At 55.8% G+C, this 10510-nt stretch overlaps 1 protein-coding gene across 1 annotated transcript in view; it reads left to right on the top strand.

The window, feature by feature from the left end:
• Window positions 1-59: 59 nt before the first annotated feature.
• UNC5B (unc-5 homolog B (C. elegans)) overlaps window positions 60-10510 on the top strand; it is a gene marked incomplete at its 5' end in the record, with an annotated part of 13591 nt that continues 3140 nt past the window's right edge. Inside the window, 10 exons of the mRNA XM_009994873.1 lie at window positions 60-282; window positions 3872-4015; window positions 5535-5638; window positions 6232-6412; window positions 6918-7085; window positions 7325-7489; window positions 8233-8265; window positions 9322-9516; window positions 9613-10008; window positions 10423-10506. Of these exons, the coding sequence (XP_009993175.1) occupies window positions 60-282; window positions 3872-4015; window positions 5535-5638; window positions 6232-6412; window positions 6918-7085; window positions 7325-7489; window positions 8233-8265; window positions 9322-9516; window positions 9613-10008; window positions 10423-10506 (1693 nt within the window). The remainder of the gene's footprint in view (window positions 283-3871; window positions 4016-5534; window positions 5639-6231; window positions 6413-6917; window positions 7086-7324; window positions 7490-8232; window positions 8266-9321; window positions 9517-9612; window positions 10009-10422; window positions 10507-10510) is intronic.

The following is a 10510-nucleotide window of genomic DNA, read 5'->3' as shown; positions in this document are numbered from 1 at the left end:
GTTGCATCCCTGCTGGGCTGGGACTCGAGGCACCTCCTGACCTTCTCCTTCCCTTGGCAGGGCTGGAGTACAGTGAAGTGCTGCCCGACTCCTTCCCCTCAGCCCCAGCAGAGACCCTCCCTCACTTCCTGCTGGAGCCACAGGATGCCTACATCGTGAAGAACAAGCCCGTGGAGCTCGTCTGCCGCGCCAACCCCGCCACCCAGATCTACTTCAAGTGCAACGGGGAGTGGGTCAGCCAGAATGACCACATCACCAAGGAGAGCCTGGATGAGGTCACTGGTGAGCAAACCCACCCCATCTGCACTTCCCCTCTCTCCTTCCCAGGTGCTTCTGCCCTTCTCTCCCTTGCACATCCGCGCTGGAGGTGATTCTCCTCCAGGTGGACCAACAGGTCTCTTCGTTTCTCTCATTCCCAAGCTCATGAGGTTGCTTTTGTGTGTTTCCCACCTCCTTGGTCCACGTTTCTCTTTCCAGATCATCAGTGGATTTTAGCAAAGGAGCTGCCCCTTTCCAGCCCATTGATGAAGGTGTGATGATGGTCACCCTACTCCCTAGAAGCCTGGGGAATTCAGCTCCCCTGCTTGCACAGTTACCCTTTCACAGGATTTGGGGTCATGAAATGGGATTTGAAAGGCAGCACATTGAAAACTGATTAAAACAAAATGCCTCCCTTCAAAAAGCCTAATCAACACGTAGGAGTCCTTGCCACGAGGGGTGGCAAAGGCTGGCAGCTTATTCAGGGTCACAAAGGGATTAGATGGGTAATGAGCTCCTTGGCAGGTAGGATTTGAAATGCCTTTTCATGGCAGATGAGCTCTTCCCTGCCTGGAAGGGCAAGTCAGCTGCTGGCTGTCTGAAATAAGAGGCAAGGAGCTGGTTTAGGCATTTTTAGGGGGTGTTTTGTTCCATGGGATTGGGCACTGCAGAACGGCTTGTCCCCTGCTTGGAAACATCTTGGCACGAGAGCAAGGAGTGGGGGTTGGATGTGTCCTGTAATCAAGGAGCTTTGCTAAAATTGGGATGCTTCAGCTCAGCTCCCACCTTGCCTGCACCAATTTAGGTACCTGTGGCCTGAGCAGGAAGGGAGGAAAAGAGTCAGGTAAGCTCTGTTCTCTGCAAATCCCTGAGCCTGCGGCATCCATCCCCTCCAGAGGGCTTGAGACCAAGGTGGCCTTCTGAACTGCTGGGCTGGCCCCAGAAATCAGCCTGATCTTAGAGGAGACACCTTGTCAACCTGGAGGAGCACAAGTACTTTTACAGAACCTCCTCTTCTCCCTTTTTTCCCCCAGCCTTGCCCTTCCCTGCCATCTCCTCAGATCTTCTTCCAGTCCTTGCTGGGGTGCCTCTCTGAACCTGCTCTGCAAAGGGAAGAACATTTCTTTTCCCCACAGCTTTTTTTGAGCCTTTTCTCCTAAAGCTTCTTCTCCTGGAGTGGAAACTGCCTCAAGTTGGGCCTGGTTCAGTGGTGATGATGTCAGTGTGGTCCAGCCCTGGATAAATTTTCCCCTTGGTTAATTTCTCAATGTTGTCAGGACTCATTTCTCCTCTGGGCAGTCCCAGCATCCTGCATCAGGGAATTTCATGGGTTAATGATGGAAAAATCATAGAATCACAGGCTGGTTTGGGTTGGATCTCAAAGATCATCCAGTTCCAACCTCCCCTGAATGGGCAGGGACACCTCCCACCAGCCCAGGCTGCTCCAAGCCCCATCCAACCTGCCCTTCCAACACTGCCAGGGATGGGGCAGCCACAGCTTCCCTGGGCAACCTGGGCCAGGCTCTCACCACCCTCACACTAAGGTATTTCCTCCTAATGTCTCATCTAAATCTCCACTCTTCTACTTTAAAGACATTATCCCTCATCCCATCCCTCCCTGCCCTTGTCCCAAGCCCCTTCCCAACTTTCCTGGAGCCCCTTCAGGCACTGGAAGGTGCTCTCAGGTCTCCCTGGAGCCTTCCCTTCTCCTGGCTGAACACCCCAACTCTCCCAGCCTGGCTCCAGAGCAGAGCTGCTCCAGCCCTCTTTCTGACCCCACATCTCAGATGAATACCCCCTAACCTGCCTCATGCAGCTCCTGAGCAAAACAGCTTGGAGAAGAGATAGAGGCAAGGGAACAGAAAGTCTGTGCAGCAGGAGCTTCCCTGGTTTTATGGGAGACTCATTTGCTTTTGGGCCAACATCTCCTCCCTCTCCCGTCCCAGCCTGCAGATGCAGAACATGTGCCAGCAATTTGGGGGAGGAAACCATGTGCACCTTCTTCACCCAGGCTTCAGAGGTGGCCTTGCTGCTGTCAGCAGGCAAAGCCAGGGATCCTCTGGGTGCAGGGGTGATGCTGTGCATGGGAAACTCTGCTGCCATGGGCATATCTGCCCAAGAGAAGGGGAACTTGGACCAGGATGGGTGCTAAAAATCACACCCCCCTGCATTTGCAGTGCTTGCCATTCCTAGAGGAAACTGCCCCAAAGGGCACGGGTGGGGAACTGGGGTTAACCCAGTTAGGTGAGTTTTCAAGTGTCACAGCATCAAAAGCTTGGTAGAAAGAGCCTGAAAGGTGACAGTATCTTGAATGAGGCAGGCTCAGGAATGCTCTGTGTCTCATCCCAACCATTTCGTGGGGAAGAAAGGAAAAAATAGGCCAAGTCAGAGAGGATCATTCAGCCAGAGGAGAAGGGACGAGGTGGGGAAGAGCAGCTGTGTTGGGATGCCCAGCCCTTCCAGTTGTCACTCCTGTGAGCCAGAAGCTTAGCCTGCAGTTCCGGGTTGGCCTTGTTTCAGGGATTATGGAGACAGCAGGGGGATTTGCAGGATAACTCCTCACCTTCCCAGGACTTGCTCATCCCACCCTGTCCAGACTTTCCGGAGAGACGAGATGGTTTTGGAGGCCTGATTTTTTCCAAAAGTGCTTGGCCCCCAAGTGCCTTAGTTGTTTGTTGTTGTGAGTTTTTTTCTTCTTTTAGTGTCAAAATAAATTGCATTTCCTCAGGGCCTATTTGTCAGCTCTTCCACAGGAAGGTGGCAGAGAGATGGTAATTGCTCCTCTCAGAATTACAGCTGGGGAGCCCACAGCTCTCTGTTGTTGTGAACTTGAGGCCTTTTTTTTAATAAATAGAAGCTGGAAAACAACAACAACAACAAAAAGGGGGGCAGCTATTGCTGAAAATAAGGAAAAGTAAACTCCCAAGTCCCCTCTGCCCTTAGTGATGGCCACGCTGTGAGGGGTTGATGTTTCAGGTGAGCCTCAGCATCTTGTGGTCCAGGGGATCATATCCTGCATATGGCAGTGCCACCTTTGGCATGGCCAGGGGGTTCTGGCAGCCTTCATGGGGGTATTTGGGCATGATGGAGGCATGTAACCCCTTCTTGGGGTCATTGGGCATGAAATGCCATCATCCCTGGGTGGTTTCCTGAAGGTCTTTTGTTTGTCTTGTATTTCAAGGGCAGCTGCCAGAGCTGGTTTCTCCCCACAGCAAAGCTTTGGAGGTATCTTTCAAACCCAGTGGGTGGTGAGGGGGTCTGGGCAGGGACAGGGATGTAAGTGCCAGGGAAGGGGGCTGGTGGAGGAGAGTGATGCCTGTTGAAATGGTTAAGAGGTCCTGGTCCTGCCCAGCCAGACTGGGAGGGGAAAAACAAAAAAAGGATGACTCTCTGACATGAGACATTGTCTTGGCTTCAGGCCCAAGTCACCCTTCAGAGGAGGAACTGTCTCTTGTGCTTTGCTGAGGTGCCAAACCTGGATGCCTCTGAGCTGCCTCCAAACCCCCTGCCATCCCACCTGTGAGCTCAGTGCCATCACCAGCCCTCCTCGTGGGTGCTGCTGCCTCAGTTTCCCTCCTGCGGAGCTGATGCCACCCCTCTTGTCTCCTTCCAGGGGTGCTGGTGAGGGAGGTGCAGATCGAGGTCTCCCGGCAGCAGGTGGAGGAGCTCTTTGGCTTAGAAGATTACTGGTGCCAGTGTGTGGCCTGGAGCTCTGCTGGCACCACCAAGAGCCGCCGGGCGTACGTCCGCATCGCTTGTAAGTGCCTGGAACACGGAGCACCTGCTCAGGTGTGACCCCTCCTCAGGTGCTCCCTGCTTCCCTGTAGTGCTCCCGCTCGCAGGCTCCTCGTTGAATTTCAGTGAACCCTTCTTCCACCTTCTCTTCCACTTTGGGGGCCCCCAAAAGGGTTTCCAGAGGGCGGGTTTAGAAATGGTTGCAAAGCCTGAGGTGGTGACCCAGGCTGGTTTCGTGCCAGGTGGGTGCTGCTTGAAAGAGTGGCCAGGCTGTTCATTCCCAGCTTCCTGGCACCTCCCCAGCCATGCTGAGTGCACGCTTGGAGTTGTCCACCTCCAGAAGTTGGCTCCCTGGTGAAAGCAGTGCTTTTTGAACAGCTGGAGATCACCCATCCTCGCTGGATGGCCCTGGTCTTAGCCCCCAATCCCACCCCTAGCCTTGCTTCTCAGCAGCCCTGCTCTGACCTACCTGGGGTGAGGGTGGCTGTGGCACTAGGTGGGTTAACACCACATTGCCCATCAGCCTGCTCAACTCTTCCCTGGGCTTTATTACCCTCCCTAATCCCAACGGGAAGCACTGAATCGGCAGCTCCGTGTCCCTGCTGTCATATGTCACTTCTCTGAGCTGCTGTTGGTGGGTGTCAGCCTAATGGAGGGCGAGTTAATCGGGCTGTTACCCAGCTGAATTGGCTCTCTTAGCAAATGAGATGGCAAAGCTCTAGGAAGAGGAGCCAGGCTTCCCTGCTCCTCGACAGATTTTGCTCTTAGAGGGCTAATAATCCGGCACGTTCTCCAAAAGGGAACTGCCTGGTGAAGGATTTAGTCTGAACGGGAAGGGGGGGGGGAGGAAATGTTACAAGGCACAGGGCTGGCTACTGAGGGAGCCTGTTTGGCCCCAGCCATGGGTTTGGTGGTTCTTGGAGATGATCCCAGAGGTTGGTCGCCCTGCCAGAGCGGGCTGGGTGCTGTAGAGGAGGTTTGCAGCACCATCTAGTGATGTTCCTGCTTCTTCCACAGCTCTGGAGCTGGACCCTGCATATCCCTGTGGGCTTCTCCCTCTTCCCCAAAGCACTGGGGCTTTTCAGCAGCAGCTGTTCCCCGTTTCAGCACTGGAGTTGGATAGCTGGGTTACCATCAAGTGGCTCGGTTGGGATCACCTAGGGAGGGTTGAGGAACAACCCCATAGCCCTGAAATGTGGGGATTTGCTTCAGTGCTGGCACAGGAGCCAAACAAAGAAGGGTCCAGAGGGGGGAAAAAAATGGTTCAGCTGAGGTTTTAGCCCCAAAGGATAAAGACAGGAGGAGATAGAAGCTTTGCAAGCACATGAAGGAGGAAAAGCGTCATCCTTGAGCACCATGTGCTGTCTCTGATCCACCCTGGAGAAGATGCTCCTTCCATCCCAGGACATGTTTTGCTCTGGCTGTGCTATGTCAGAGGGATTTCCCTACTCGTGGGCTCCTGGTGCTGAAGGGTGTGCTCTCCTCCCCACCAGGGTTTAGCAGGTTGTGCTGTTTCTGCAGTGCTTTCCTTTCCCTCCCAGACCTACGGAAGAACTTTGACCAGGAGCCCCTGGGCAAGGAGGTCCCACTGGAGCACGAGGTGCTGCTGCAGTGTCGCCCACCCGAGGGGGTGCCACAGGCTGAGGTGAGCAGCTCAGCACCCCAGAGAATATGCCTGGGTGAGGTGTCCCTTCTGATGGGTTTTCCTGGCACAGGAGTGGTGCTTTCCCTGCCCGCAGCTCCATTGCTCCCCAAGAGTTGTGTGTTGGTGGTAGCCCTGATGTTCCATCCTTGGCCAAAACAGCAGTAACGTGCCCTGGTCAGGCCCGGAGGAGGTTTCTCCTCAGGTTTCAAGGAGAAATCAATGCAGTTAGAGGTGAGGTTGGCCAGTCAGTGGTTGTGGTGCTGAGGAACAGGGTGGTCTCGGTGATGAGGGCTTGGGGCAGGACACAGGCTGGTCTGGAGGGGTTTGTTCTCCTTCGGGGCTGGTGAATTCAGCACCTCTGACCTGTTGTTTGTCCTTGGTGGTGCCCACACCCCTGCTCTGTGCTGGTGTCAACTCACACCCTTCCCCAACAGCTGGTTAAGTGGTGGTGTCCTAGTTTAGCTTTGGGGCCCTTGGAGATCCTTGCAGTGGGGAGCACGTCGGATGGACACTTCCATTTTCCTGGCTGGCTGTCCAGTTCTTGTTTGGCTTATTCACCATCCTTACCCTGTCCCTTTCCTTTGCCTTGCCAGGTGGAGTGGCTGAGGAATGAGGATGTCATTGATCCCACCCAGGACACCAACTTCTTGATCACCATTGATCACAACCTCATCATCAAGCAGGCCCGGCTCCTGGACACTGCTAATTACACCTGCATGGCCAAGAACATCGTGGCCAAGCGCCGGAGCACCACGGCTGCTGTCATCGTCTATGGTACCTACCCTTGCTCCTGGGGAGGGGACCCAAGCCATGTTTTCAAGGGGAGATGTGGGCGCTTCCTGGGAGTGGTAGGAGTGAACCCCACCAGGGTATGGCATTAAATGAGGTAATAGCCAATGTCTGCACAGCAGGTACCTCGGCAGGTCATTAGGAGAGAGGTTGGTGGGTGTAGGTGTTGGCAAGACTTCTTGGTCGGGTGCAAAAGTGGGTGGAAGTTGGATCCAGCCAGGTTGCTTTGACTCTCAAAGCTGAACTTTGATAGGAAGCCAAAGGCCTGCTGTGGCCAGGTGAAAGAATTGTGGCCAAGTGGAAAAAGGGCCAATAAACAGGTGTGAGTGTTTTGTAGACGTGCTGGGTGACATGAGGAGGAGCCTCGTGGTTTACTTTTCACAAGGGCGTCCCAGAAGATGTAGGGACCTGGTGAACCCTTGGCTCAGCTCCAGCCCCTGCTGAAACAAGCTCTGGTGATGTGCTTTGTGCTGCCTGTCTCCTCTTGCAGTGAATGGTGGCTGGTCCACCTGGTCCGAGTGGTCTCCTTGCAACAACCGCTGTGGCCGGGGCTGGCAGAAGCGCACCCGGACGTGCACCAACCCCGCGCCCCTCAACGGGGGCTCCTTCTGTGATGGGCAGCCTTTCCAGAAAATCACCTGCACCACCCTCTGCCCAGGTGAGGAGGGGTTCAGAAGCCACACTGCCCATTCCCATCTGTGCTCCTGGAGAAGATGGGAATGGGGGAAACCAGCATCTGAAAGAGCCGGAGAGCTGGGTCTGCTGGGAATAACGCTCGCCCCTCGAAGCTCTCTGAGATGGGCATGGGTACCCTTCTGGTGCCAGAGACATCCCAGCAGCAGGGAGTGAGCCATGCCTGGGGGTTCTACTGACGCTCCTGTGCTTGGTGACCCACAGTGGATGGTGCCTGGACAGAGTGGAGCAAGTGGTCAGCCTGCAGCACCGAGTGCACCCACTGGCGCAGCCGCGAGTGCGCGGCCCCGGCCCCCCGCAACGGCGGCAGGGACTGCTCTGGGCTGCTCCTCGACTCCAAAAACTGCACCGACGGGCTCTGCCTGCACAGTGAGTATGGCTGGGGACAGGGACCTCCTGCTGGAGGCCACCCTGGTGGTGGTCATGGTGTTCCAGCACTCAGCCAAGCTGCTGTTTGGCCCCCCGGGGCAGGTCGCAGCTCTGCTGGCACCACCTGCGTTTGAATCTGTGTCTTGAACCAGGTTTTGTTCTAACCAGACTCATCCTTTCCCAAGGTGGTTGTCACTGGGTGGGAAGAATTTTGTGGGGGAAGGGTTGGGAAAAGAAGTCTGGATGTTTTTTGGTCTCAGTGTCCCAGCAAGGCTTCTGGAGCAGCAGTAGGTTTGGGGTCTCGGCTGGAGTCAGGCTGGTGGTGGTTTGTGGGAACAAGCCAGGGAGGGTTCTCAGTCCCACCAGGAAAGCAGCAAGTCAGGAAAAAAGCCAACCCAACAATGCTGAGGGTGCTGCTCTAGGATGAGAGGCTGAGAGGCCAATGCTGCCACCTGCTGCTGTGTGACACCTCTGTCCCCTTGAACACTGCTGCAGCCCAAAGTCCTCTTAGCTGAGGATGTGGGCTCCAGGGCCTGGCTGGATGTGGGGTCATCCTCTTCCATGTTTCTCCCTGTCTTGCTGCATGTCCCAGGGAACAGTGCTGCTCTCCTGTCCCTCCCCACCATGCTGAGCCTCCTCATGTCCCCTGGGCTGGCTTCCCCCCCCGCCCCCAACACCTTCTGTTTCATCTCATCCCCATCACCACCTTCACCTTTTGTTTTCTAACTTTTTTCCCCTGACAGATAGAAGAGTTCTAAGTGAACCCAAAAGCCACCGTAAGTGCTCATTTCATGGCCATTTGGTTTGTGTTTAGCAGTGCTTTGGTTTTACTTCTGTCACATCCATGGCAGGGCTGGAGATACCTGGAGGGAGGAAGGAGAAAAGAATGGGCTGAGTGTGCTTGGCTCCTGCTGCTGGAGCCTTCACCACAGAAACCTAGAGTCTTAAACTGGTTTGAGTTGGAAGGGACCTTAAAGATCACCTAGTTCCAACCCCCTGCATGGGCAGGGACACCTCCCAGCAGCCCAGGCTGCTCCAAGCCCCATCCAACCTGCCCTTCAACACTGCCAGGGATGGGGCAGCCACAGCTTCCCTGGGCAACCTGGGCCAGGGTCTCACCACCCTCACAGAAAAGACCTTCTTCCTGATGTCTCACCTAGATCTCCCCTCTTCCAGTTTAAAACCATTATCCCTTATCCCATCACTCCATGCCCTTGTGAAAAGTCCCTCCCCAGCTTTTCTCTAGCTCCTTCAGCTACGGGAGGGCCACTGTAAGGTCTCCCCATGCTATACCTTCCCTCTTCATCCCTCTCCTTTTTGGGCAGATATAACCAAGATACTCCAGGTGTTGAAAAAAAACCAGAGCCCTGTGGCAGAGGAAGGGAAGCTGAGGGGTGTCTGGATAGATAAGGTGACACTTGATCTTTCCCGGTGGATACACATCTGTGAAGTGCAGGGGTTGGTGTTATGTCTGCTCCTCAGGGCTGTCTCTGTTGGGATTGTGAAGGTTGACAGCTTTGTGAATCTGAGCTGCCCAACCCTGATGATCCTGGGTGCTCCAGCAAAGTTTGCACGTGCTGTGGCAAGGTGTCCTCTAAGAGTGTGAGGGGTTCACACCCCCATCCCTGTCTCTGGCATCGTTCTGACTTCTGCACTGCTCCTAGAAAACACCTTCCATCCTCCTGCCACAGCCTTTCCAGCAGGCCTAGGACATGTCTTCCCCTTCATGCCTCTGTCCCCAGATCGCTGGTGGGGTTGGGAAGCGCCAGTGGGATTTGGCACGTGTTTCTGCCGCTCCTTCCTTCAACCTCCTTTCCTTTCATCCCTCCCAGTGCTGGAGGCCACGGGTGACGTGGCCCTGTACGCCGGGCTGGTGGTGGCCATTTTTGTCTTCGTGGTGATCCTGATGGCCGTGGGGGTGGTGGTGTACAGGAGGAGGTGCCGGGATTTCGACACGGACATCACCGACTCCTCGGCCGCTCTGACGGGAGGTTTCCACCCTGTCAACTTCAAGACCTCCCGGCACGGTGAGAACCCCCAAACCCCTGCAGGACCTACCTCCTCCTCGAGAGAAGGGCCTGGTGGGCCAGGTTCATCCCCTCCATGGCTTTCTCCTCCCCCAGACAACCCCCAGCTGCTGCACCCCTCGATGCAGCCCGACCTGACGGCCAGCGCCGGGATCTACCGCGGCCCCGTGTATGCCCTGCAGGACTCCTCCGACAAGATCCCCATGACCAACTCCCCCCTCCTCGACCCCCTCCCCAGCCTCAAGATCAAGGTGTACAGCTCCTCCACCACCACCTCCTCCTCCCCCGGGCTCCACGACGGGACCGACCTGCTCGGGGGGATCCCCTCTGCTGGGACCTACCCAGGGGAGAGCAGCAGGGACGGCCACTTCGGCAACGCGTGGAACAAATCCCTGGGTTCCCAGCATCTCCTCAGCTTGCCCCGGGAACACGGCTACAGTGCCAGTGGCACCTTTGGCTACCTGGGGGGAAGGTTGACCATCCCAGGCACTGGTAAGCCCCTGGGGCTGGGAGGAAGGGCACGTTTGGCTGCTGAATCACCCAAGAGTTGCTCTTGGCCCTGCAGCTTTTTGCTGTCCCAGGGCTGACTTGTGGGAGGAAGGCAGCAAGTCCTTCCCAAGCCAGGTTTCTCAGGCTGGAGGTCACAACCTCCTGGGATTTCCCTGGCCAGCTCTGCCAGTGCCTTGCAAAACAGATCCAGCAGGTGGTTTTACTTCCTAATGCAGTGGCCTGGCTCCTCCAGCTGCAAGTGGTGCAGCTGAGGAACATCTGGAGATGTTTCTTCTGGGCTGAGCTGCCCTAGCTCGCTGCTGTCCTGGTGCTTGCTGGCTGGGGAGAAGGGGTGGTTTCTCCTTGGTGGTTTATTCCCTCCTTTGGTGACTTGAACACCTGTGTGTGCCCTGCTAGGGGTGAGCCTGCTGGTGCCTCATGGTGCCATCCCCCAGGGGAAGTTCTACGAGATGTACCTGGTCCTCAACAAGGCGGAGAGCGCCCC

This window comes from Chaetura pelagica, unplaced genomic scaffold (assembly GCF_000747805.2).
Source record: "Chaetura pelagica isolate M959 unplaced genomic scaffold, ChaPel_1.0 scaffold112, whole genome shotgun sequence".
Classification (NCBI taxonomy): Eukaryota; Metazoa; Chordata; class Aves; order Apodiformes; family Apodidae; genus Chaetura; species Chaetura pelagica.
The sequence above is the reverse complement of the archived record's forward strand: the minus strand, read 5'-3'. Positions and strand labels throughout refer to the sequence as shown.